Here is a 25,263-nt window from a genome sequence, read left to right as displayed (position 1 = left end):
TGCTATGCCGCGAATAATTTCCTGGAAACATAATTCAGGCATATTTGGTATCATTTGAAAGAACACCATCACTTCTGCATTTAAGTTACATAAAATAACAATATAAGGCTTATATTCATCCGTGTTGCAAATAAGCACCACCTAGAGGTAATATGGTAGAAATACTAATATGAATATAAAATCATTTCACACAGCACTAAGATAGACAAGCCATATAACAAATGAAAGCTGTCATGCGTAAATATATATATATATATATATATATAAAATGTCCAGAACAAAATATGCAATCCAGCAGGAAAAGCATGCAAAACAAATCACTAGAAAATTTCTATTGACTATAGATAATAAAATGCTATACATCACAGCAAAAGGGAAGGATCTTAGTTTTGTAACATCTAGATTGAGCTTGTAATCCACTTAAGAGGCCAAGAAACAGGGAGTGGTGCATAAACTGAAAATTAGACTGAATGTCTATGGATGAGCATATCAGTGAAAAATGAAATGAGTTACAGCACCACCTCCATTTCAGATCTGCACATTGTAATGGAAGGTGATAAGAGGAAAAAATTATTTTTCTAGTACTTGCTGCCATCTAGTGGAATGAAAGATGACTTTTTGCAGGGAAATGAAATTAAATTTCATTGTCCTAGTTAAGCAACAAAATTGTTTTACTTTCTATTCATCAAGACTGTAAATGCATACAATATTATTTATGAATAATGAAGAGTATTCTTTTTAATTTGGGTGTTTTTTGAACAATTAGACAACTTTTTAGCAATTAGTCCACAGAAAGTGTGAATTGAGCTTTTGAATTGGAGTGTTAGAAATTGCAGGAAAATGCACCAGAGTTGAAGAGTACATGTAAAAATGTTCAGTTTTTGCTGATAGAGTTCCATTTGACACATATTTACAGGTCTAAATCTTTGACATAAGTATATTTAAACATGCCATAAAATCAGTGGACATGCTGTAATTATAAGTTAGGCAAACTCTTCTGGCATTTTCCTGTGGACTTAATATAATAGGATCAAATGGGCAGATTCAATTTATATAGAGCTTTATTGGCAAGATAAACGTATGTGTACATTGCCAATGCATACACTATACATACAGACATAAATCAATTTGAATTTCAAAACGATTATTTTCTCTTGCTGCTGTTCATTCTCTATCACGCACATGTTTGGTCTCTCTGGTGTGGTTTCACTTTACATACCGGTTTAAATGACAGTGAGTGAGCGTTTTCGGGTGATGCAAAGAGATATGGCAGCTGGCTAAATTGCGTGCAGGTGAAGTGTCCATTCTCCCTACAGTAAATCCGCTCCCGTATTTATTATGCCCAAGACATGCGTCACACATAATGAATAAATGTGCAGTGCTCCACACAAACAGTTTCTGTGCTAGGATCTGAAGTGGAGCTGAGAGTGAACCTCCTGGAAATTTATACTTGCCAATTTTAGCCACAGGAATTGGGGAAAAACTTTAGTGAAGTTTCAGAAGGGAAAAAAGTATGCTGCATTTAGTTGTGCTATTTTTTTTAAAGCCGTTAAACAGTCAACTGAAAATAATGCATCAAATTTCCCTGCCCTAGTTTCAGATTTTTTACTCATTCTCACATTTTCATTACATTTAAGTGACACAGATGGATAACTTTACCTTAGTGACGTATTTAATACAGCACAGTTCACACACAAAATATATACAGTATATATTATAATTGGTAAGCTGCCTGAGTGGCTAATTAACTAATTCCAGAAATCAATGTGTAAATGCAATCAAATCTGTCAGTGTTTGTGTGAGCATGTGCTGTTACCTGCAAAAACTGTTGCTGCTGTTTTGTCTGTTGTTGTGTTGCCCCCTGCTGTTGATTTGATTGTAATGTTGTAACTTGAGTCTGTTGTTCTGCAGTCACATTGGGCTGAGTCTGCAGTGCTATGGTCTGCGTCTGACCTTGCTGCTGTGGAAAAGGGCTGTAAGCGGTCACTACCTGACCCATAAACATTGTTGTAGGTACCATGACAGTGCCACACGCCACTGGAGCCGTCACTATCTTGGTGACCAACTGCTGCCCTGCGGGAAACCTGAGAGTGATACAGACATACAGAGTGAGACAAAGAGAGAAATTAGTGTTCTGGCCTGTCATTTATGCAGCCCACAACACTACATATCAATAAGAGTAAATGTGATCGGTAGGTTTTAAACTGACCGCTCAAACAGCCACCAATACATATACTGTAGACTTTAGCACCCCCTGTAAACCCCCCCCCCCACATTTAGTTATACTTAATTGCACCATTGCATCAGAGCTGTCTCTGTAGTACCAGAGATCTTAAATCAATGATTATTTATCTTAATTTTTTCATAATTCAAGCAGCTGCAGAGATGCTCTGCTGGAAACACTTATCAGAGTATTTGAAAATGGTGTTCCGGCCGCATCGGTAGAAAATTGCATGTTGGAAGAACCGTTAACGGAACCGAAAGTCACAAAGATCATACAATTCTAGTATTTTTTAAAGGTGATTATACAGTATTTGAGTGCTTGTACCTGTTTATTGTGTTGCCCTGATTGATTTTTGGTGCCAGGCTGCTGGGTAACTGCACAACATTGGCATTAGCAGGCTGGCTGATCATCATGGTGTTATATACTGGACCATGCTGAGAAAAACAAAGAGAAAGATATGATGATATCACCATTTAGATGATGTCATTGTATGAGTGGAGAACAATAGATTTCATTATGTCATTTGTAATGGGCTCTTTCAAAAGTAAGCTAAATGTACAGTGCCTATTACAGGCAGAGGCTAAAGCCAATTCAGGACTGTTTACTTTTAATCATGCTGTGGGAGGAGACCAGAAACAAAGAATATGAAGTGTACTTATCAATGTGTTATTTTGCACTAGTAACAAGTTACTGCCCCCTCCTGTACATAAGTACCAACAAAAAACAACAACAGGATAGGTCATTAGGGAGCCATATGCTGGCCCCACCTATTAGAGAAAACAAAAAGCTTTTGGTTATAAAAAAAAAGAAAAGAAAGGGGGACAAAGCCGTGTGACATGTTACAACCTAAACGTCTTGCTTCACTAGGATATACATCAACAGGGCTGAAATGATTAGTCGACGTCATCGACAATAAATAATTGTCAGCATAAATGTTCATTGTAATAGATTAGTCGATTATCAAAACAATCATTAGTTGCAGCCCTACAAGAAAGAAAACTCGCCATATATGACATGGGGTCTATAGTAAGAACTGTGATGGGTCAATTTCACAATTCCAGGTTTGGAACATGGAGGTAAAACTATAGTGGGGAAACTTTGTACAGCAAATATTATTTTTGCATTCCCTTCCAGCAAAAAGTATACATCCAATATTATGTTTCCACTACTTTAAAAAAATTGTGTATTACAGCTGCATTTGAAAGCCTATGATGGAGTGCCAAGGTAATATAATGCAAAAATAATGTTATAAATTTACACCAAATAATTTCATAATTGAAACTAAAAAGGTTTGTGAGATTTACGCTGCTAAATAAGTAAAAAACGTGTCATTACAGCTTATGAAAATGGCCTATTTAATTAAAACATTGTCAGAGCAAATATTGAGTCTCACCTGTGTTACAGAGGAGCTCTGTAGGTTATGAGGCAGGGAACGTGGAGGCTGCTGCTGTGGAAGTACTTGTTGCTGTGGGACAGTCCCGCTGTGTGCTGTACTTGTCACATTCTGACCCTGTATAGCTACGACCCCAGCCTGTGTCCCAACCCCTAAAATGCTTGTTTGTGCTCCACTGACTTGCGGCAGCTGCATGCTGAGTTGCCCGCCTGACTGCTGCAGTATCACCTGAAAGATACCATAGGAATCATTTGTTTGTCACCATGGCAACAAGACTGTCACTATCAACATTCACAAAGCTCATATGGCATCACGTTTGAGTGTGTGTGTACCTGAGCCCCCTGTCCCTGCACTCTCTGCAGTTGCTCGTGGATCTGTTTTAATTCCTCCTGCTGTTTCTGAATGTTTGCTTCTATCATTTGTGTCCTCAGCTCCAGCTGCTCCTTCAGGTGCTGCATCGCATTCAACTGCACAGAGAACTACACACACAAAAGCACAGTAACACAATTATCACAGAGTCATGCAGTTAGATAGCTGGCAGTACTTAACAGGACATAATAAGAGCCCACTAGGTAATAACTATTATTAAAAACAATAAAGGTGTAGTGTACTAGCGGCCCCATATGTAATTGCAAAAATTATTTTCCAAAACACTTCTACCACCCATTCTGTGCACCTCATACATTCATCATTTCATAAATGAATAAATACAAAAATAAAAGGTATTACATTATCATGTTCAATGGGTGTTTACAAGGGCATTGCTGGGCATTACTCTATTGTTGCTACATGGCCAAACACATTTTTTAACCACTCCACAGATTTCATATTAGCAAACTATAGTTTTGGCAAGTCGTTTAGGATCTACTTTGTGCATGACACAAGTAATTTTTCCAGCCAAGACCTCAGAAAAAAATTGTGGACCTCCACAAGTCTGGTTGATCCTTGGGAGCAATTTCCAAATGCCTGAAGTTACCACGTTCATCTGCACAAACAATAGTACTCAAGTGTGAACATCATGAGGCCACACAGCCATCATACCGCTCAGGAAGGAGATGCAGTCTATCTCATAGTGATGAATGTAGTTTGGTGCGAAAAGTGCAAATCAATCCCAGAATAACCTTGTGAAGATGCTAGAGGAAACAGGTAGACAAGTATCTATATCCACAGTAAAACCCTACAAAGTAAAAGTCCTAAATCGACATAACCTGAAAGGCTGCTCAGCAAGGAAGAAGACACTGCACCAAAACTGCCATAAAAAAGCCAGACTACAATTTGCAAGAGCACATGGGGACAAAGATCTTACTTTTTGGAAAGTAAGAAGAAACAAAAAATTTAACTGTTTGGCCATAATGAACATCGTTATGTTTGGAGGAAAAAGGGTTAGGACTGCAAGCCGAAGAACACCATTCCAACCATGAAGCCTTGGGGGGTAGCATCATTTTGTTGGGATGCTTTGCTGCAGGAGGGACTAGTGCACTTCACAAAATAGATAGAATCATGAGGAAGGAAAATTGTTTGTACAACATCACAAGATATCAGCCATGAAGTTAAAGCTCAGTCGCAATTGGGTCTTCCATATGGACAATGACAACACGCATACCTCCAAAGTTGTGGCAAAATGGCTTAAGGAAAAAAAGTGTCAAAAGTGTGGGCAGAACTGAAAAAGTGTGTGTGAGCAAGGAGGCATAGAAACCTGACTCAGTTACACCAGTTCTGTCTGGAGGAATGGGCCAAAATTCCAGCAACTTATTGTGAGAAGCTTGTGGAAGGCTACCCAAAACATTTGACCCAAGTTAAACAATTTAAAGGCAATGCTACCAAATACTAACAAAGTGTATGTGAACTTCTGACCCACTGGGAATGTGATGAAAGAAATAAAAGCAGAAATAAATCATTCTCTCTACTATTATTCTGACATTTCACATTCTTAAAATAAAGTTGTGATCCTAATTGACCTAAGACAGGGAATGTTTTCATATTTTATATTATATTTTTTTATAAAAGAAAATTACATATTTATATTTGTTTTATTTATATTAAATTATATTATGCAATAGTACAATTATTAACACTGTGTGTATGAACCCGCTATGGCCAGGGTCATTTGCCATTACACGATCGTTTAAAGTGAAACAGGAGCGCATTGCATTCACTATCAAATTTTATTAAATATTTAAAATTTTCTCCCCAATTTGGAATGCCCTATTGCCAATGCGGTCCAAGTTCCCATGGTGGCATAGTGACAAATCTCCTCTGCATCTGAGACCGTCAATCCACGCACAACTCACCACACACCCCACCAAGAGCGAGAACCACATTATAGTGACCACGAGGAGGATGCCCCATGTGACTCTACCCTCCCTAGCAACCGGGCAAATTTGGTTGCTTAGGCGACCTGGCTAGAGTCACTAATTGTGTCGCAAGAGTTTGTTGCGAACCTCTGCTGACATTGCGCGCATCACGTGTTCTTCCGAACAGGAGCTGTTCTGGATGACGTTTGTGGCGCGACTCAGTGATGCTCGAAGTTCAACTGAATGACACACAAATGCGCCATTCATGGCATTTACTATATATTCCTTTAAAATTCCCTTACTTGGGCATTAAAATGTGATGTACCCAATAAAAACCGCGATCAGACGATTATTTAATAATCGTGACATGCCAAGTTATAACTTTACACAGAAAAGGTTAGTGTTTTATCACACTAAAATCATGTTTACACACATATTGTTCACGTCTTGTAGCTATACTTTTGGAAAAAGTGAGAATTTTAAGGTTCAAAAATTGGCCCCCGTTCACTTCCATTTTAAGTGCCTCACTGTAACCCAGATTATTGCTTTTTTAAAGAAAATGAGGGGCAAAACATTGATTTTTTTATGGTAATCAATATTATGCCACAAATGCGGTTGATTGAGCTTCACTTTTATTGAACCCGGAATATTCCTTTAAGCCAAGCTGCAAAAATTGCCTTTTCCATATTTCACAAAGTTTAGATGTCAAGGCAAAGAAGCCTATTCGGTACTTGTCCCAACAGTTATTTTGAGGTAAAATAGATAATTATATCCCAAACACCAGAAGAACTAATGCTGAAACTAAAATGCTGTTTCTGGCTAGGTGTAGCACCTTCCACTCTGCATATTCTTTCGAAAGATCCCAGTGATATGAAGAGAAGCTGAAGCAAGGTCCCTGTTCATTTGATTCTGATCTTAAGAGATTGTGTGACATATTTCAGGACGGACTGTTTTGAAAACCTGTCTCTAAATCCAGCTTTGCAAAGAGGCTGATATTGATAAAAATGCGGCAGTTCAAATCTATATTGGACTCAACAGCAAAAGCGCAATTTCTCTTTTAACATGCAAAGATGGTGTTTACATGGAAGTATCAAAAGGCACAGCAGCAAAAAAGGGCTTGTGTAATTCCAATGGTAAAAAACAAAATTATGATTGTTTTGAGGGCAAAAAAACAAAACAAACTTCACTATCATTATAAGCGGGCCTCTTATAATATAAATGAAAGAATAAAACTAAATATGCCAATTGACCCTGTTACTTCAACATCAGAAGCTCCTGGACAACATCTTCTCTTCAAACTACATGAAACCTGAACAGGCAGATTCTCACCATGGCATTAGGCTGAACCTGCTGCTGGGGCTGTGTTTGTTGTGGTTGTTGTTGGCTGATTTGCACTGGAGAGTCAGTCAGAGTGGTGTTCTGGGAACTCATGGACTGTCAATACAAATAAGAAGAACGTAATTTCTCAGCAGCTATGATCATAAAAAAAAAGATGAGGCATAAGCATAAGTTTGAAGTGTTTCTTTAGTATAATTAACAACATGTGTTTAGGAATATCAATGAAGAGTTAATTCCCACCTGTGTGCTGACAGAGGAACGGCGTTGTGGTGTCATGTCAACAGTGGTGGTCCGGGGCGAAGTGCTAACCTCCATCTGTAGCTTAGAGGGAGTGGCTGAGGAGGACAGTAAACAGGCATGATCAGTTTTCAAATGAAAATGAATGAAATGGCATTAGAAGAATACACTTCTGGCCCACAGCTGGTAAAGCTTACAGGTGCAGGTGTTGTCAGAGGCAGCGGTGTGTGAGGATTTGCGGGAGCTCTGTGAGGAAGTGGAGGGAGTGTGGCTGTTACTGAAACGCTCCAGCACCTCCCTCAGACTGGGGGTGTTCTGTGATTCAGACACAGAATTCTGAGACAGCTGCAAAGAGGGAAAGAGATTAGGAGGGGAAATATCTGTATTGTTGAGATCTATGTCTGAAATCGCAATCTAGTCTCAGGAGCATTGTCTGTGCCAGGATGAATTACATAGGGGGGCTTTTGAAATTTCTAGGGGGGCACACATTCACTTCCCATTCACTAACTGTACCGTAACATGACTAAAATTACAGGTTGTGTTCTATCATCACAGTCTAAAGGACAAAGCGACCTGCAAGACCCTAAAAACACATTAGATATTCAAAAACATTATTGATATCTTTAAATAGTCGATAATTAAAGGTGCTGTAAGTGATTTTAGCGTTCTGATGCCTTCATGTGACTGAGCCGTTGAATTAGCCACGCCCCCTCATTCCAAAGCCCTGCACTCCAAAGATAATTTTGAGACCAATACAGAGCAAAAGAGCAGCATTGTGGAAAAAAAAACACAGTTATTCAGAAGATCACAATTCAAATATGCCGCATGTCTCATGTCTGCAGAGGGAGAGCCCCATGCCCTGTGCAACTGCCTGTACCACCTATGCCAGGATCTGCCACTGATGAAAGCAAATTGTATCATTTACATTTTAAAGTATCATTTTAGTTAATTGTAATTGTAAATAATGAGTAATAGATGTGCATATTGAGTCTGTTCAGCAGAATAAAACCCATGTGAAAGATTCTGGCTGAGGGGCACAGTAATCTGGCTGGGGAGCAAAGCTCCCCCAGGCCTCCCGTGGTGCTGACCCTGCTCAGGAGTAGCTCACCTTGACTCCAGTTAGCTCAGGGGGAGACTCCTCTATACCCATCTCTCTCCTCTTCTCTGCTCGCACCTCAGCATAACTACAGACAGAAAGATTTGAAAAGCAGAGCAGTAGTGAGGACAATGTAGGCATCTTTCTGGCTGATGTAGAAGTATGTGCATCTGTGTACCTCACAACAGTGTGTGTGCACACGATGAACTCCGGTCTGGAGTTCCACTGGTGATAGGTGATGTAGTAGTTAGTCTGAAGCCAAATCCACTGCTGCCCTTTAGTCAAAAAGCGATAATAGCACGACTTCCCTTTTCCAAACTGCATTACTATAAGTAGACAGAAACAAACAGAGACATGTAAAAAAGTAAGGTATCAAATGCGTATATAGTAATAGTATGATGATAGGGATGCACCAATAAGGAGTATAATACAATAATAATTCTATCCATTCAGGTGGATAGAATTTTTTATGTTATGGTCATAAACAGATATAATGGGCAAAATCCATACTTTGTATTTCTATATATTTGAACGAAACCAGTGTTCATGCTAAAGTTTAAATCTAGAATTAGATTTTTTTTTTACAAAAATATTTAATATTTAAATATTACGGCTGTCGACTTAACGCATTAATTTAGCGCGATTTATTATATATAAAAAAATACGTTAGTAATACTGAAGCAATTAATGATGCCCCCGTAATAAGGAATATTCCTACCATCTGAGCAATTCAAGCTTGAAGTACCACCTTCATGTTATTATGAGTCCCAGTCAGCAGGGGGTAGTAAGCGCATCTCCAGCTGTGTACAGGCAAGTGGCAGCTAAAGGCAACAAACCACACTTAAAGACAGTACAAGATGAGGACGCGTTCTTGTGTTTAAACACAGCTGGACAGAGTGCAGCTCCGGATGCAGGGATCTCGAGACGTGTTTTTCAAACTAAGTTTAACTTGACTCAGCGTGCTTAAAACGCTGCGTTTATGACGCGACACAACCAAAGTGACACGCTGTAAAAGCATCCATCTGACGCATGTGTACATAGACGCATGCTTATGGTGCATTCACATACAACGCAAAGAAAATCTTTAACTCGCATTGCTCACACGAGTTTGACCGCTGGATTATAAATGTGCGTTTAAACTAGCGTTTGCGCGAGTAACGTGAACCCGCGAGTATTCCCCCTTCTCTTCCGGAAAAGGACAGGAGGAGGGGCTTCTACGACTTGGTTCACAGTAAAGTACAACCAATAGCTGGAATCAAGTAGATGCGCATATTTTCAGAACTTACCAGGTAGTACAACTTCCTCGCTCACTTTCCTCCAAGCGATGTCTTTTTTCACCTGGTCTCTGTACATGTATGACGTTGTGTCATACAATTCCGGGTGCCCACACACTACAACAATTTTTTCATACATTTTTCCAGATTTCTTCTGCTACTACGTCAGTACTTTAGTGACATCCGGACAATCTCAATGCTGATAGGCTTTCGCGATAACGTGTCATGCGGATTTTTCAGCATGACGCGTTGTCGTGAATTAAGCGATTTTGCATGTTCGCATTGCGCCATTCGCGTCACTCAGCGTGAATTTGTGTCTATTTGCATCGACTTTGTATGTAATCGTGCTGCGCGAAACGCTCGCTTTGCGTTGTATGTGAACGCACCATTAGAAATCCCTTATAATAAGTTTGATTTACGAATTCAGTTGCAAAATGGATTGCTGTGGACTGTAGACCAATGATGGAATTATGTTCAATAATACAGAATTAAACAGTATATTGACTTCTAAAGCTACATTTTAAATGGTCTATTCTAATCAATGCTTAACTTGTCTGTCACCATAATGTAAAGTGTTTTTAATTATTTGAATTATTACATTATATATACACTGGTGGCCAAAAGTTTGTAATAATGTACAGATTTTTGCTGTTTCGGAAGGAAATTGGTACTTCAATTCACCAAAGTGTCATTCAACTGATCACAAAGTATAGTCAGGACAAGACAGAACCCATTTCCAGCAGCCATCACTCCAACACCACAACAACAACTTATCCTCGAGTAATCATGCTAAACTGCTAATTTGATACAAGAAAATCACTTGCCATTATATAAAGACAGCTGAAACCTATTTGGTTTTTAAATGATCGTTAACATTGTCTTTGTGTTTGTTTTTGAGTTGCCACAGTATGCAATAGACTGGCATGTCTTAAGGTCAATATTAGGACAAAAATGGCAAAAAAGAAACAGCTTTCTCTAGAAACTTGTCAGTCAATAATTGTTTTGATGAATGAAGGCTATACAATGCTTGAAATTGCCAAAAAACTGAAGATTTCATACAAAGGTGTAACTACAGTCTTCAAAGACAAAGGACAACTGTCTCTAACAAGGACAGAAAGGGATGCGGAAGTCCAGATGCACAACTAAACAAGAGGATAAGTACATCAGAGTCTCTAGTTTGAGAAATAGACACTTCAAATGTCCTCAGCTGACAGCTTCATTGAATTCTACCCGCTCAACACCAGTTTCATGTAAAACAGTAAAGAGAAGACTCAGGGGTGCAGACCTTATGGGAAGAAATGCACTTTTGAAACAGAAAAAGAAAGTGTAAGAGTGGGAAAAGAAACATAGACACTGGACAACAGATCATTTGAAAAGATTGTTATGAATCTTAATCGCATTGAGCTTTTGTGGGATCAGCTTGACTGTAAGGTGCGTGAGAAGTGCTGACAAGACAGACACGTCTATGGCAAGTGCTACAGGAAGTGTGGGGTGAAATGTCACCTGAGTATCTGGACAAACTGACAGCTAGAATGACAAGGATCTGCAAAGCTGTCATTGCTGCACATGGAGGATTTTTTTATGAGAAATCTTTGAAGTAGTTTAAGAAGTTCTGACTTTTTTTTTTTCAAATTGTAATAGCAATTTTTCATGTTATTAATGTCCCGACTATAAATTGTGATCAGTTGAAGGCCACTTTGGTGAATATAAGTACCAATTTCTTTCCATAAGACTAAAATCATTATTACAAACTTTTGGACAACAGTGTATATAAATATATTTTTACACACACATACACACCGATCAGCCACACCATTAAAACCAGCTGCCTAATATTGTGTAGGTCCCCTTCGTGCCGACAAAACAGCGCCAACCCGCATCTCAGAGTAGCATTAAGAGATTATAGTATTCTCACCACAATTGTACAGAGTGGTTATCTGTTACTGTAAACTTTGTCAGTTCGAACCAGTCTGGCCATTCTCGGTTAACCTCTCTCATCAAGTTTTTTGTTTTTGGCAACATTTGGAGTAAATTCTAGAGACTAGAGTGCATGAAAATCCCAGGAGATCGGCAGTTACAGAAATACTCAGACCAGCCCATCTGACACCAACAATCATCCATGCGATTATCTAATCAGCCAATCGTTTGGCAGCAGTGCAGTCTATAAAATCATGCAGGTACAGGTCAGGAGCTTCAGTTAATGTTCACATCAACCATCAGAATGGGGGAAAACATGTATCTCAGTGATTTGGAGCATGGCATGATTGTTGGTGCCAAAAACAAAAAACATCCAGTGAGCGGCAGTTCTGTGGATGGAAATGTGTTGTTGATGAGAGAGGTCAACAGAGAATGGCCAGACTGGTTCGAACTGACAAAGTCTACAGCAACTCAGATAACCACTCTGTACAATTGTGGTGAGAAGACTATAATCTCATGAGATCATATATATATATATTTAAAGGTGCACAATGTCATCTTTTATATTTCAATTGCCAATGCAACAGTGGTCTTTCAATCAATACTTACACTTATTGGCATGGATGAAGCATCACACAAAAGTAAAAGTTTTCTGTTAATGGTGCCATTGTAGAAACAAAGGTTGCAAAAGTTCTTATTTTTAAGTTATAAATTAAGTGAATAAAGTAATTTTTAAGTAAATGAAGCGCTTATTGCAGCTTACAATTGCCAAGAACCTCCCACTTGTAAAGAGATCAATCACACTTCATATTTTTTTACATGTGCTGTTTAAGGACATTATCCGAAATACTGTATATTACCACAATAACAGACCATAAATGTTCATTCTGTTGAGGGTAAAACTTGTTTTACGGTACCTTTTATTTGCCGTTTCACAAAACATGTGTTTTTGCCATAAGCATCATATACTCACAATGTTCATGGCATTTGGCCAGTGAATGAAGATCATCTACATGATAATAGTCATAGCCTGATGTCCCCAACACCTCAAAAGGCATATAGCCAATGATCGGTGGCGCTCTGTAACAGAATAACACACAAAAACCTAGTTAGAAAAGACTGGATGATGACGGTTAAGAGACAGAGAAAGCAATAAAGAGAGTAAATGTACGACCTGTGATCTAACAGAAGGAACTTCCACTCCAGACTGTGTCGAGATGTGAATTCTTCATTGGGCTCCTCCACCATGCACATCTCCTGAACACAATTAATAACAGAAACAGGTCAATACTGGCTTTGCTATCCCTGTAATGCTTAGTTATGATTCATTTCTGTGGTTGTTTGTGCAGAATAGACCTGCGAGACAAATAATGATTGCTTATCAGCTTACTTTGATGAATTGGGGTTTGGCAAGCCTCACAGTCGCAATAAAACAGACTTTATCGTCAAATGCTGGTTGCAATGAACGCTGTAAAATTCCCTGAATGCCATTTCGTTTTGACTGAGGCACTGAGAGGAGAGACAAAATGGAGATTTGCTGAAAATGAAATCTTCTGTTTTTGGCATTTGCTTTTATGGAATAAGCACACCTAAAAATGAAAATTAATTTATGACTGAATCACCCTTATGTGGTTCCAAACCTGTACTAGTTTCTTTCTTATGAGGAACACAAAAGGAGATATTTTAATAAATATCATGATTCACTGACTGTTCTTTCAATAGATCAAGCTTCACTTTAAAGCTTAAAGGAATAGTTCATCCAAAAATTTATATATTCTCTCATCAATTACTCACCCTTTCTTTCTTCTTCAGAACACAAATGAAGATTTTTAGAAGAATATCTCAGCTCTGTAGGTCCATACAATGCAAATGAATGGGTGCCAAAATTTTGAACACAGCATAAAAGTCTCTAGTGGATAAATCCATGTCTTCTGAAGTGATATGAGAAACTGATCAATATTTAACTCCTTTTTTACGGCCACTCTCCACTTTCACTTTAACTTTAACATTGTTCTTGGTGATTTGCATTCTTCATGCATATCGCCACCTACTGGGCATGGAGAAGAATTTATGGTAAAAACAGACTTTACTATTGATATGTTTCTCTCCCACACCTATCATATTACTTCTGAAGATATGGATTTAACTACTGGAGTCTTCTGGATTACTTTACTGCTGTGTTTATGTGCATTTTGGAGCTTCAAAATTTTGGCACCCATTCACTTGCATTGTACAGACCTACAGATCTGAAATATTCTTCTAAAAATCCTAATTTTTGTTCTGCAGAAGAAAGAAAGTCATAAACATCTGGGATGGCAAGAGGGAGAGTAAATGAGAGATGTAATAATCCAAGTCTTCTAAAAGCATTGAAAGGTCATTATAAGTGAAAATATTTACGTCTGTTGCGTGTAAATGAGAGTGCATGAGAGAAGCTCGCTCAGTGATTTGCGTGTTTACGTGAGAACTTCAACATTGCATGTTTTTTTTCCTAAATATGAAAGTTTGCCATACAGGTTTGGAATGACATGAGGGTGAGTAAATTAGGACAGAATATTTTTTTTTAATTGAACCATTACTTTAATCAATAAATAAAATCCTTATTGTTGAGCCTAGCACATGCAGGGAGGGAACATATCATTGAGTATTCAATCATCAGAAAATGAAACACTCACTATTGGCAAGGGATTTAAAGTTGCCAATAAACGTGACGTATTCGTACACATGCGGTTTCTTTGTATCCACAGAACCTCTGCGCATGTGACAACAAAACTCCATCTGGTTCTTGGCTAAGAAGAAAACACAGATTATAGGAACAGGAATAAAACAGAATAATATTTTAAAGCAACACCATTTCACTGGGCAATGCAAAACACCACAAGAGAAGAGATATCTTATGGGGAGTGAGGGTGGACACTTACACTTGAGGTAACAAGAGCTGAGGTTTTCAGTTTCTGGGTGGGAGGACAGCACTTTATAAACTTCTGCATGCTCTCCCTCAGGAAGGAAGTTCAAAAGGTTCCGATCCACCAGGTCTGACTGAAACACAGATGTATATATATATATATAATTATATATGAACATAAGTCACAGACTGGTATATCGGCCAACCTGATGAATCAGTTGATATTTGGCTATTTTGACAATGGCTAAAAGAGTTAGCTCCCTCTTGTGTCAATTTCAAACTGTACCAACAGCCTTGTCTATATGGATAACAAACAATACCGGTTTCTATTTTTAGAGAATGTGGGGTACATACATCATTTGGAGTCATTAAAGGAATATTTCGGGTTTAATAAAAGGAAAGTTCAATCGACAGCATTTGTGGCTTAATTTTGATTAAATTAATCAAATAATTAAATTATTTAGCGGTTTTATCACACTAAAATCATGTTAACACACACATCTCTTGTCTTGTGGCATACTTTTGAAACAGCGAGTATATTAACGTTCAAAAATTGGCCCCCATTCACGTCCATTGTAAGTGCCTCACTGTAACCCAGATTTTAATTACACATTTTTTAAAGAAATGGAGGGGCAAGATAGGTTTTTTAAAAGACAAGTCAAAATAGTTTTTTGTGGTAATCTACATTATGCAGCAAATGCTGTCGATTGAGCTAAATTTGTATTGAATCTGGAATATTCCTTCAAATTGCACTATGAACATATCAACATTAAATCTGCCACTCTGCTGTCTAAACATTAGTATCACCATCAGTCTTCGTAAAAATTGTATCCGTTAACAACTAATGAATTAATGGCAAATGTTATTATTTAACGATTTCTAACGGCAAGAAATATTCAAATAGATTAAATACAATTTGCAGATTATGAGCACACATCATTTCTCACTTACAGGCAGATGCTCAAGCAAAGAGGTGACGCTTTCAGAGATGTAAACGATATTGCCGTCGGTCAGCATTACTAGGAAGAACCCATCCAGCGCCTCAACAGCATAAAAACAAACATACATTATTAACATAGCTCTAATTCCAGAATTAAAATAAAATCAGAAAGTGTTTGGTAAAAAATGCACTCGTATTCTTTTATTGGAAACATCCTTCCCAACAGAAAGACACCAAAAGAGAAACACCAACAGACATGCACAACGGCCACAGCAGGTCTCACCTCTAGCATCAGCTGTGTAAACTCTTCATTGCTAAGGAACGGTGGTTTCCAATCCTGTTTGATCTCACTCGACTCAGACTGCGCAGCAATTTCTGCAAGTGAACACAAACACTATCTCTTGATCATCCTGCTTGGGATCTGCATTCTAACAGCTAATTCATACTGACTGAACAAAATGCCAACATTTCAAACATTTAAAAGTTTCAAGGATTATTACGTTTTCCATTTCCTAACATCATCATTTTGTAAAGTTTTGGGTTTTTGCAAGTGTCTGTTTTCGGTGGAGGATAATTTTTTACCTATTTTGCACATTTAGAACACTAGAATTGACAACAAGCATTTGAAACGGGTACTGCAATCCAAATTCAAAATGGAGAGTTGTCTGCCCCACCTCAGACTCAAAGCTCATGTGGGTTACCAGAATGTTGACATACAAATTAGCTAACTCAGCATCCGTTTTAAAGGATTTCTGGGCTTTATGCTGTCTCCATCTTCCAAAGGCATCTCCAGTATTTATCCTTGTTTTACTACGCTTCTGGTCGTGGTGGTTTTTAGACAGATGGCGAGGCTTTTTAGGTCAGGTGGAATCTGTTATCTCTGATCCAGTTTGTTTGCTGGCTTCCATGGCTGCAGCACGCAGTGTTGTTTGCCTGCAAACTTGTTCAAATCTGGCAACCCGGCGGTGTCGAAATACTACTGGTGAGTGAGCAGATCACACATGACAAAACATAAACAGAAATTTCGGCCTGGAATGGAAACTTGCCACTTTTCCACTGCATGTTATGGTTCGACTCTACTCTCTTTACTTTTATGAGTTTGATTTTCCACTGCCGTTTAGTGCCGCCTCAACGTGGGTGGGATTATAAGATGATCGTCATAGTTGCGCCGCCTCTACTGCCGCGACATCATCTTAAATGCGACACAAAACAATAAACAATTACACGAACGCTAGCTGTTAGCTACTAGCTCATTGTGCTGCATAAAGCAGTTGTTGCATGGGGATTTTACACCATGTGTAACAGTTAAATTGGCCTGGTTGTTTTAGAAGCAAGCTTCCAATAGCTGGTCAACTAAAAATGTGAAGCTTTCAAGCAGAGTATAGAGTTAACGTAACAAAACGTACCATCCTCCATCTTGGACTCCAGGGCACTCTCCCTCCCATTGCTCGAAGGTCTAGATAGCGTCCATTTGGTCGAACCACTTCCACTTTTCCTTGATGGTTCTGTAGTCACTTTTAAGTTTTTTTTTTTACTTTTCCCTACACTGTTGGTAGGTCCGGTGGTACAACCGGTTGGTAGGTCCAGCGGCCAACAGCTGAGAAACTTCCTGAAAGACATTTTCGTTTCTTTCGTCCCTAACGAGAGGAACGTCTGCACCTCATTTATTGACCACGGCATGGTTTTGCGCACAGCCATTTCTTTTAACAATTCGAAAGTCGCGTGAACAAATCATTCTGCTATCGCTGTTGCTAACTTTAAAATTAGCGGGTCCCGTTTCGAAAATCCAGTGATGCTGGTTGTGACGATTCTACCTGACCAATAAGTGATCTGCAGGGTTTTAACATCACATTTAGTATCGGCTCTGCTCGCTTGGAAACTCGACTGAGGTGGTACTAAAAAAACTTTATCAGGTCCCAGGTACTATCCACAGTGGAAACCCCCCAAAAAGTGGGCAGAGTCGAGTCGTAATGTGCAATGAAAAAGCCCCAAAAGAAGAATATACTGACTGTAGCATTGTTATCGGAGAAACCAGAATTTCAACTTAGACATATTATGGTAATATTATGATTTACATATATTACATATAGCACCTTTAACTTAAAATGAGCAAATGCAACTACTTTTTTTACCACATTCAATCTACTTCCATTTTTAAATGAAGAATACTTGTTCTTGATATAATTGAAACTGGGCAGGGGATTTGTAGTTCCCAGCATGCTTTGCATGGAACTTAATACAAAGAGTAACAATTTGAAAACATTAGGTGTTATTTTATGTATTAAAGGGGGAAAATTGATAGTGTTTAATTTTCAGTTATTTTGGGAAGTTACGTTGGGAATTCAGAACCAATATTTTATTACCATTTTAACAATGGGTTACCATTTTGGTGAAAATTGGAGCTTTTACTTAGGTTAAGGAAGGGTACATAAAAGAACACACTGTTAGCTGCTGTACCCAAGGAGCAATTAATACTTAGCATTTAGCGTGCTAATCTACGCTACTGCTAGTTAAAATTTGGCTAACTAGCTTAACCTTATATAATAAATCAGTAATGTGACAAAAATATTATGTAGAACTGAAGAAATGAATCATGTTAGGGGCAAAATACCCTGAATCGTACTGTATGATAGTATGCTATTCTGAATATTCTGTGTTATTTGCATCTGTCTGGGTATTTGCACTCTTTATGGAATTTGAAAACAGGGCCAAATTTCAAAGAGACCAGATTTTGTTTCCAACTAAACAGCTTGTCATAAAAGACAACACTGTTATCATGATGCACAGATCTTAATTATTCCAGAGAACAGCTAGATTGTGCATATAGGGACACTGTTCAGAACTCACCTTTGTGCTTGCGCAGGTAATCAATGCTTTTCTGCAAGATGGTGGACTTGTCTATCTTGCGAGTGTTGCCGGGCAACATGGTGCCAAGTTCTTTAATTAGGACATTGAACTGGTCTCGCCTTTTCTTCTCTGACTTATTTCTCGAATCTCTGCAACAGATTGAAGATAATAAAAAAAAAAAACAATAAAGAAATATATCACAATAAAATAGCAATCAAAATAACTCTCTGTTATTTGCCTTCTATCTACATTTATGCACAATACATGTTTTTTCATTCATAAAGGATAACAAATTTAAAAAAGGACAACATTTTAGACAGGATGTTATCTAAATATATATATATACACTGGTCGCCAAAAGTTTGGAATAATGTACAGATTTTGTTGTTTTGGAAGGAAATTGGTACTTTAATTCACCAAAGTGGCATTCAACTGATCACAAAGTATAGTCAGGACATTACTGATGTAAAAAACAGCACCATCTCTATTTGAATCATTTTCATTATCATTGAATTCTAGAGACTGTTGTGCATGAAAATCCCAGGAGATCGGCAGTTACAAAAATACTCAAACCAGCCCATCTGGCACCAACAATCATCCATGCGATTATCTAATCAGCCAATCATGTAGCAGCAGTGCAGTGTATACAATCATGCAGATATGGGTCAGGAGCTTTAGTTAATGTTTACATCAACCATCAGAATGGGGAAAAAAATTTGATCTCAGTGATTTGGAGCGTGGCATGTTTGTTGTTGCCAGATGGGCTGGTTTGAGTATTTCTGTAACTGCCGATCTCCTGGGATTTTCACACACAACAGTCTCTCAGAATTTACTCCGAATGGTGCAAAGAACAAAAAACATCCAGTGAGCGACAGTTTTCCACTGTGGATGGAAACACAATGTTGATGAGAGAGGTCAACAGAGAATAGCCAGAGTGGTTATCGAAAGTCTACGGTAAGTCTACGGTATACAAAGTCTACGGTAACTCAGATAACCACTCTGTACAATTGTGGTGAGAAGAATATCATCTTAGAATGCTATTCTGAGATGTGGGTTGGCGCTGTTTTTGTGGCACTAGGGGGACCTACACAATATTAAGCAGGTGTTTTTAATGTTGTGGCTGATCGGTATGTGTGAGTGTGTGTAATTGATATATATATATATATATATATATATATATATATATATATATATATAAATCAATCACAATAAAATATGTTTATGTGAAAATTAGAGGTCGACCAATTTTTTGGCTTTTAGCGATATCACTAACTAAGTTCGGCAGTAACTGCCGATAACCGAAAAAATAACACTCAAAATAAAATAGTGCTGAACTTTATTACAAAAATAAACAGTACTGACTGAACATTGAAAATGTATTGTACTTTTTAAATGAAATAAATATTAATATATATATGAACCAGTGGGGATTTCTTTAAGACTGCAAGGGAAGCTCAGCTTCCCCTATAATGTCAAAAAAATAATGGTCAAATATGTACTATTGTGTAAACAATTTATTGACTAAAAATGCGTTAGAACACGTTTATCTCGAAGACGAGTTCGTTCAGAATCAGCTACATTAAATAAAGCAGGTCGGCTGACCGATTTACTTCTCATACATTCCCGTAGCGTCAGTGCATTTCCCTGTTGAAGCCGAGCGTCCATTGACTTCAATGGGGCTGCTCTGAACAGTTTTTTTCAGTGCTCCGAAAATAGACGGTCATTGGATAAATGCTGCGATTATGTCCCGCCCATGGACGCTCAGCGTCTCTGGGGGTGAATGAGGAGTGGGCTGGCCCGGACTCCGGGCTTCCGCGTGATGATTGGAGGATCTGTCGAAAGACTGCATCTCCTTTTGATTGACAGCGAATCTGTACTATAAGAAGTCACTGAAGCTATTTCGCGCTCAGTCCCATCGCGGATTTCTCAAGTGTAGTCGAAAGACAAACTGCTGCAACCTATTTCTTTATATTTGTTTGGCGAAATTGCTAGTCAATTTGCATAATACATTTCACACAATTATACACCACATTCCTTGTTTCAGTTTTACCAAGTTTAATATATTTTTGTTTTAGAGCGTTAGTTCGTTCGTTCGTTCATTCATTCATTCATACAGTAGGCTAGGCTAGCGTCGTACGGGTGAAACTGCGCACGATGGCAGACGGTGCTAATATTGTCGACCTGATTTTGGCGAAGCCATTTGAAAGTCTTCCTTACGAGGAAAAAATTAGAATTAAACAGCAGGGCAGATCAACACCTAAGATTGATTTAGTGCAAAAAACAGGGTAAATAAGTTTATAATGTAGGCCGAAAATGAGCTTCCCCTCTTTGAAAGACCAGCAGCCGCCACTGATATGAACTAATATTCAAATTTTTAAAGTCAGCTGATTTTTAAATTGACATTGTTTCTTTAGTCCACAAGAGGGCGCAATACATACATAAACCATTCAGCACCTTTATATTATTGCATAGAACATTCCTATCCTGGCTGTTAAAAAAAAAAAAAAAGAGCATTTCATTTTCAACTAATGTGCATAAAATAAATAAATACAAAGTTTTAGTCAGTCCATATTCTCAAATGTCAAGTCAAAAGTAAAATGAGGGGGGAAATGCTTCAATAGACATTTCACATGGTGTTATACTTGCACTGATTCCTACTAATCCAGACTCAAGCTTCATAACATCAGCAAAATACCACATTGTTTTTTATACAGTACAGTTGTTTGTAGAGTAGCAATATTCACAGATGGCAGTGGTATTCAGCTAAAATGGGTGGAGAAGTGGCTCAGGCTATGAGCCAAGGCCAGGGGCTGTTCAAACTGTCAGTACACAACAGACTGGAACCGAACGTGAGGATCTTGAGACACAAACTTCCAAGCTGAACATCTTTCCTGACAAAGCATTTAAACAACTAATTGCTTAACCTGAGAAAAACTTATAAGACAGCAAGACACAATGGCCAAAGACGTCCACCAACTGTAAGGGGCTGTTCACATCGAACGCATTTGCGACCATCCATTTGTTTTCTATGTTTTCTATATTTTTGTCACACTGTTCTAACCGCTTGAGGTTAGCTTTAATGTTAGCATCCTATCAGCCTTGTTGGCCAAAATACTGCTGTTCTCTATTAATGCAGCATCTAGTCAACAAATTAATTACTTTATAATGATATGACAAAGTGTACTGTAGTGTACTGTATACATACCTTTTCATTGTTGATGTTTTAAATCTGCATTTGAAGTATTCCGCTCCATGCAGAGTGTAGTCTCATGTGTCAAAACAAACACCACAAGACATCAGTGAAGTACTTTTATTTCACCTCTAGAGGCCGCTCTCATACTGTATAACGACAGCGCTCCAGCACGGGATGCAACAGGGAAAAACTATCTGTGTGGATTTTTGCCGATAATCGATAGTTCCAGAAACCTGTTTAATTGGCAAATCCAATATATCGGTCGACCTCTAGCGTAAATACCACATTATGTTTATTTTTTATCTAAAGTTGCTGAAGTCAGACAAGTGGGTGCAATTAAAGTCACCTTTTAGCCTTATCCTTCTCATCTTCCTCCATCAGCGCATCAAAAATACTGTCATCATCCCTAAAACACAAGGACACAAAACATATTTATTGTATTGCTCAGTGTGATGAGGTAAAGTGTCATGGGAAATTTAAATGATCACTTTCCTGTAAAAGCAGATTACTTTATTTGTCATTTTAGCATATTGCTGCACTAAGAGAGAAGCTGTATGCTGCTAAAAATAGAATATGATTTCAGAAAAACACCAGAATTCAATTTAAAACAACTCTGATTGAAATCTTGTTTCTTGAAAGAGTAAACATAAGAGCAAAGACCCATCTATGGATAAAACAAATTATACTCCTCAATCACAAGCAAGTTGTCATTCAAACCTCATTTTGTAATAAAAAGATGATAAATATAGCCCAAGTAGTGTGTCCGTAGAATTATATTAGGACTTTCTGTCTGCCATACCTGTCTCTGGAGCTCATGGTAATGCTGTCTCATGGATCAATCTGGGGTAAAATAAACGTTCCACATTGGGAAGACATTGGTGAATAGGACTTGCCAACCTGAGAGCCTGTGAAATCAAGACACGGACCCACAAAAAAATTATCGAACAGCAAATCATCAACAGCGAGTGCAGTTTTGTTGCTCAGTGTAGTTTCATACAGTATACTGTTCTTCCTGAGAATGGGGGTTGTATGAGGTTACCACCCCACCCCAGAATCTATGCCCCTGATTGAAATGCATTTAAAATTGCATACAAATGTCTGTCAAACTTCAAACATTATGCTCTACATTGCAATTCAACACAATAATTACATGCATATAGACTTTTTTCCATGCAATTATTGTGAAGTGCAATGAAGAGCACAATGCAAATGTCTGTCAAAACTCAAACATTATGCTCTTCATTGCACTTCAACAACAATTGCATGCATAGACTTTTTCCACAGACTGTTATGACGCGTTTCCGCCTTATTTAGCATCGTAAATCTCGCAATTTTTTTATATTATATATTTTTTAAAATACTGAGTGTACATTTATAAAATCATGCTTTGTGTTATATTACCCTGGAATTAGTTTTAAAAATGAATTTCCACAGCTGCGAGGGAGTTTCCATTACAGCTGCTGAGAGAGTGACAGTAAATTTGGCATCTTCTCCCATCTGACAGTCTTAATCCAACTCTCTCTGTTTATTTTTTTTCCCCTCCACTTCTGGAAAGTCATTCAAACGTAATAGTGTTTTTTTTTCTTTTGGTCTTGGAGCAAATGGGTAAATGGAAATAATATTTGCTGTGATCTCCCATTCACCGCTGTCGAAGTTTACCCTGCAATCGTTTACTTCCTCTTTCCAAAACCCGAAGAGTGAAAAAGGTCTGCTGTGATCGTGATGATCATTCATTAACACCAGTCAAACCATCATAACTAGGGCACTGGCTGGCATTGTGCGAAAACATTCAAACGAAACCAACCTTTGATCTTATAAAGAAAAATGAAATTCCACGTCATGCATATGGAATGATAAGTAACCTTCATTAGGCAGTATTGCTTCTAAATAGTTGTTAAACCTTGGGCTCTCCAATATAGCTTATTTGTCACCAAACTACCTCCTTTCCTGAAATGAGCATTTCTGATACCTACCGTAAAACACACACAGGTCCCCGGACAGCTCCTGTCAGCCACCAGGTCACAAAACAGCGCTGCGATGAATAATTTCACGGTGCAATAATGAGAAATGCAATGCTGAATTTCATGCGCGCACTTCCTCGAGCGCACTCCCGAATGTGGGTCAGTGGGCCTAGTGACACTCAACGGAAGCTGCTCCTGATCCGCAATCCCCGAAAACACTATAATATCCTCCTTCAATGCTCGGTCGTTGAAAAAAAAGTTTACCGACGCAGTTTAAAAACTTCGTCTTCATTTGCCTTCGATCGGCGGCCGTAAGAGCATGTTGTTGGCTGCGCGTTGGATGAAAACATTACATTAGGCCAGCCCTTCTGTACGCGAGCGGCCAAAGTCATGCGCAGTAGCCGACGCCATAAGCGCACACAGGACACTTCACTTGCAAAATAGTACGCAAATAAGAAGCATTCAGCACAGGTTCTTTGCAAAATAGTGCGCTGCCTACTGGTTTGTGTTTGTGTGTTAATAATAATAATATTTACAAACATTATACAGCAGGAAATGTATTACAATACTTAAAAAAAAAATGTTTAAAGGAAAAGACAAACATAGAATATATCAAATAATATATAATACAATAAAAATATATATAAAATAAGGTAAAATATATATAATGTAAAATAAATGTATAAAAAGACATATAATTAAAATAAATACTCATAGCGTTGAGACGTTTTTATTCAAAGTGTCTCTTATAAAATCAATGTACAGCTTTACTTCACTAAGTAAAAACCATAAAGTTGGGTTTTTTTATTAGTGAATGAGCATTTATGAATATAAAGTTTAGTTAGAAAGGTAATCAGATTAATAATAAAAAAAACACATTATTTTGTTTAGGCACTGCCTATTTTGTTTGGAAGCCAGTTTCCGCCACAGTTTTTATCCAATTAAATATAAAAATATTTTTTTTATATTTGTGATAGGATCACTCAAACCACATTCTGAGGTAGCCTGTTATGGCTGACTACTTGTGATTGGATCATCTTGACATGTGCTAAAGAGCAGAACAAATCAGTTACATTGTTCAATAGTTCAGAAATTGTGAAATACAATAAAGAACAAAAATAACAATAAGAAGAAAAAGAAAACACATAAATAATTAATTAATGTTTTGGCAGTTACATGAATTTGAACAGATTTACAATGTGTTTTGTTTTCATAAGTTTCTGGTTTTGTGTTCTCATGCTTGTGAGGGTTTCAAAATACATCTTAAGATCACTGTTTCAGAAGGTAATATGAGGTTTTTTTTTTCTGGTGAAATTTTCTTAGAATTATGACTTAGCATCTCACAGTATGTCTCAGTATTATGGGGTACCAGCTCATAAATACAAATACTTTTCTCTTATTAGACTCCAGGTCAATTTAATAAGAACGTTTCTCAATAATATGACATACCAACTCATAATCAGGCCCAGACTAAACCTACACAGAACTCCACGGAAGACTCAGCTGATCTCCACAGAATTGCAATCTCTATCAAATTCTACACTTCTTCCAGTTTATTTTATAAATATATATTTAATATACTTTGGTAAATTCGGAAACAGAGCTACAAATAAAAATAAAAGTCTTTAAAAGTATACTTTTAAAAAA

At 37.9% G+C, this 25,263-nt stretch overlaps 1 protein-coding gene across 2 annotated transcripts in view; it reads right to left on the bottom strand.

Annotated features, from left to right (window-relative positions):
• clockb (clock circadian regulator b) overlaps positions 1-23,975 on the bottom strand; it is a 29,325-nt gene extending 5,350 nt beyond the window's left edge. Inside the window, exons 1-20 of one of the 2 annotated variants that reach the window (XM_052137264.1) lie at positions 23,629-23,975; positions 22,455-22,560; positions 22,002-22,061; positions 18,463-18,611; positions 15,899-15,990; positions 15,627-15,716; positions 14,692-14,809; positions 14,446-14,559; positions 13,164-13,282; positions 12,948-13,030; positions 12,747-12,853; positions 8,761-8,908; positions 8,595-8,670; positions 7,684-7,831; positions 7,490-7,584; positions 7,241-7,345; positions 3,950-4,096; positions 3,618-3,845; positions 2,549-2,658; positions 1,817-2,084 (exon numbers count right to left, since the gene is read on the bottom strand). In XM_052137264.1, coding sequence (XP_051993224.1) covers positions 1,817-2,084; positions 2,549-2,658; positions 3,618-3,845; positions 3,950-4,096; positions 7,241-7,345; positions 7,490-7,584; positions 7,684-7,831; positions 8,595-8,670; positions 8,761-8,908; positions 12,747-12,853; positions 12,948-13,030; positions 13,164-13,282; positions 14,446-14,559; positions 14,692-14,809; positions 15,627-15,716; positions 15,899-15,990; positions 18,463-18,611; positions 22,002-22,061; positions 22,455-22,471 — 2,274 coding nt within the window. In that variant the 5' untranslated portion in view covers positions 22,472-22,560; positions 23,629-23,975. Of the gene's footprint in view, positions 1-1,816; positions 2,085-2,548; positions 2,659-3,617; positions 3,846-3,949; positions 4,097-7,240; positions 7,346-7,489; positions 7,585-7,683; positions 7,832-8,594; positions 8,671-8,760; positions 8,909-12,746; positions 12,854-12,947; positions 13,031-13,163; positions 13,283-14,445; positions 14,560-14,691; positions 14,810-15,626; positions 15,717-15,898; positions 15,991-18,462; positions 18,612-21,667; positions 21,769-22,001; positions 22,062-22,454; positions 22,561-23,628 lie in introns of those variants that run through there. The other variant, XM_052137265.1, reaches the window with a different exon arrangement.
• Between the last annotated feature and the right edge of the window lie 1,288 nt (positions 23,976-25,263).

The sequence above is a fragment of the Xyrauchen texanus genome, chromosome 11 (assembly GCF_025860055.1).
Source record: "Xyrauchen texanus isolate HMW12.3.18 chromosome 11, RBS_HiC_50CHRs, whole genome shotgun sequence".
Classification (NCBI taxonomy): domain Eukaryota; kingdom Metazoa; phylum Chordata; class Actinopteri; order Cypriniformes; family Catostomidae; genus Xyrauchen; species Xyrauchen texanus.
This window is presented reverse-complemented; position numbering and strand designations above follow the sequence as displayed.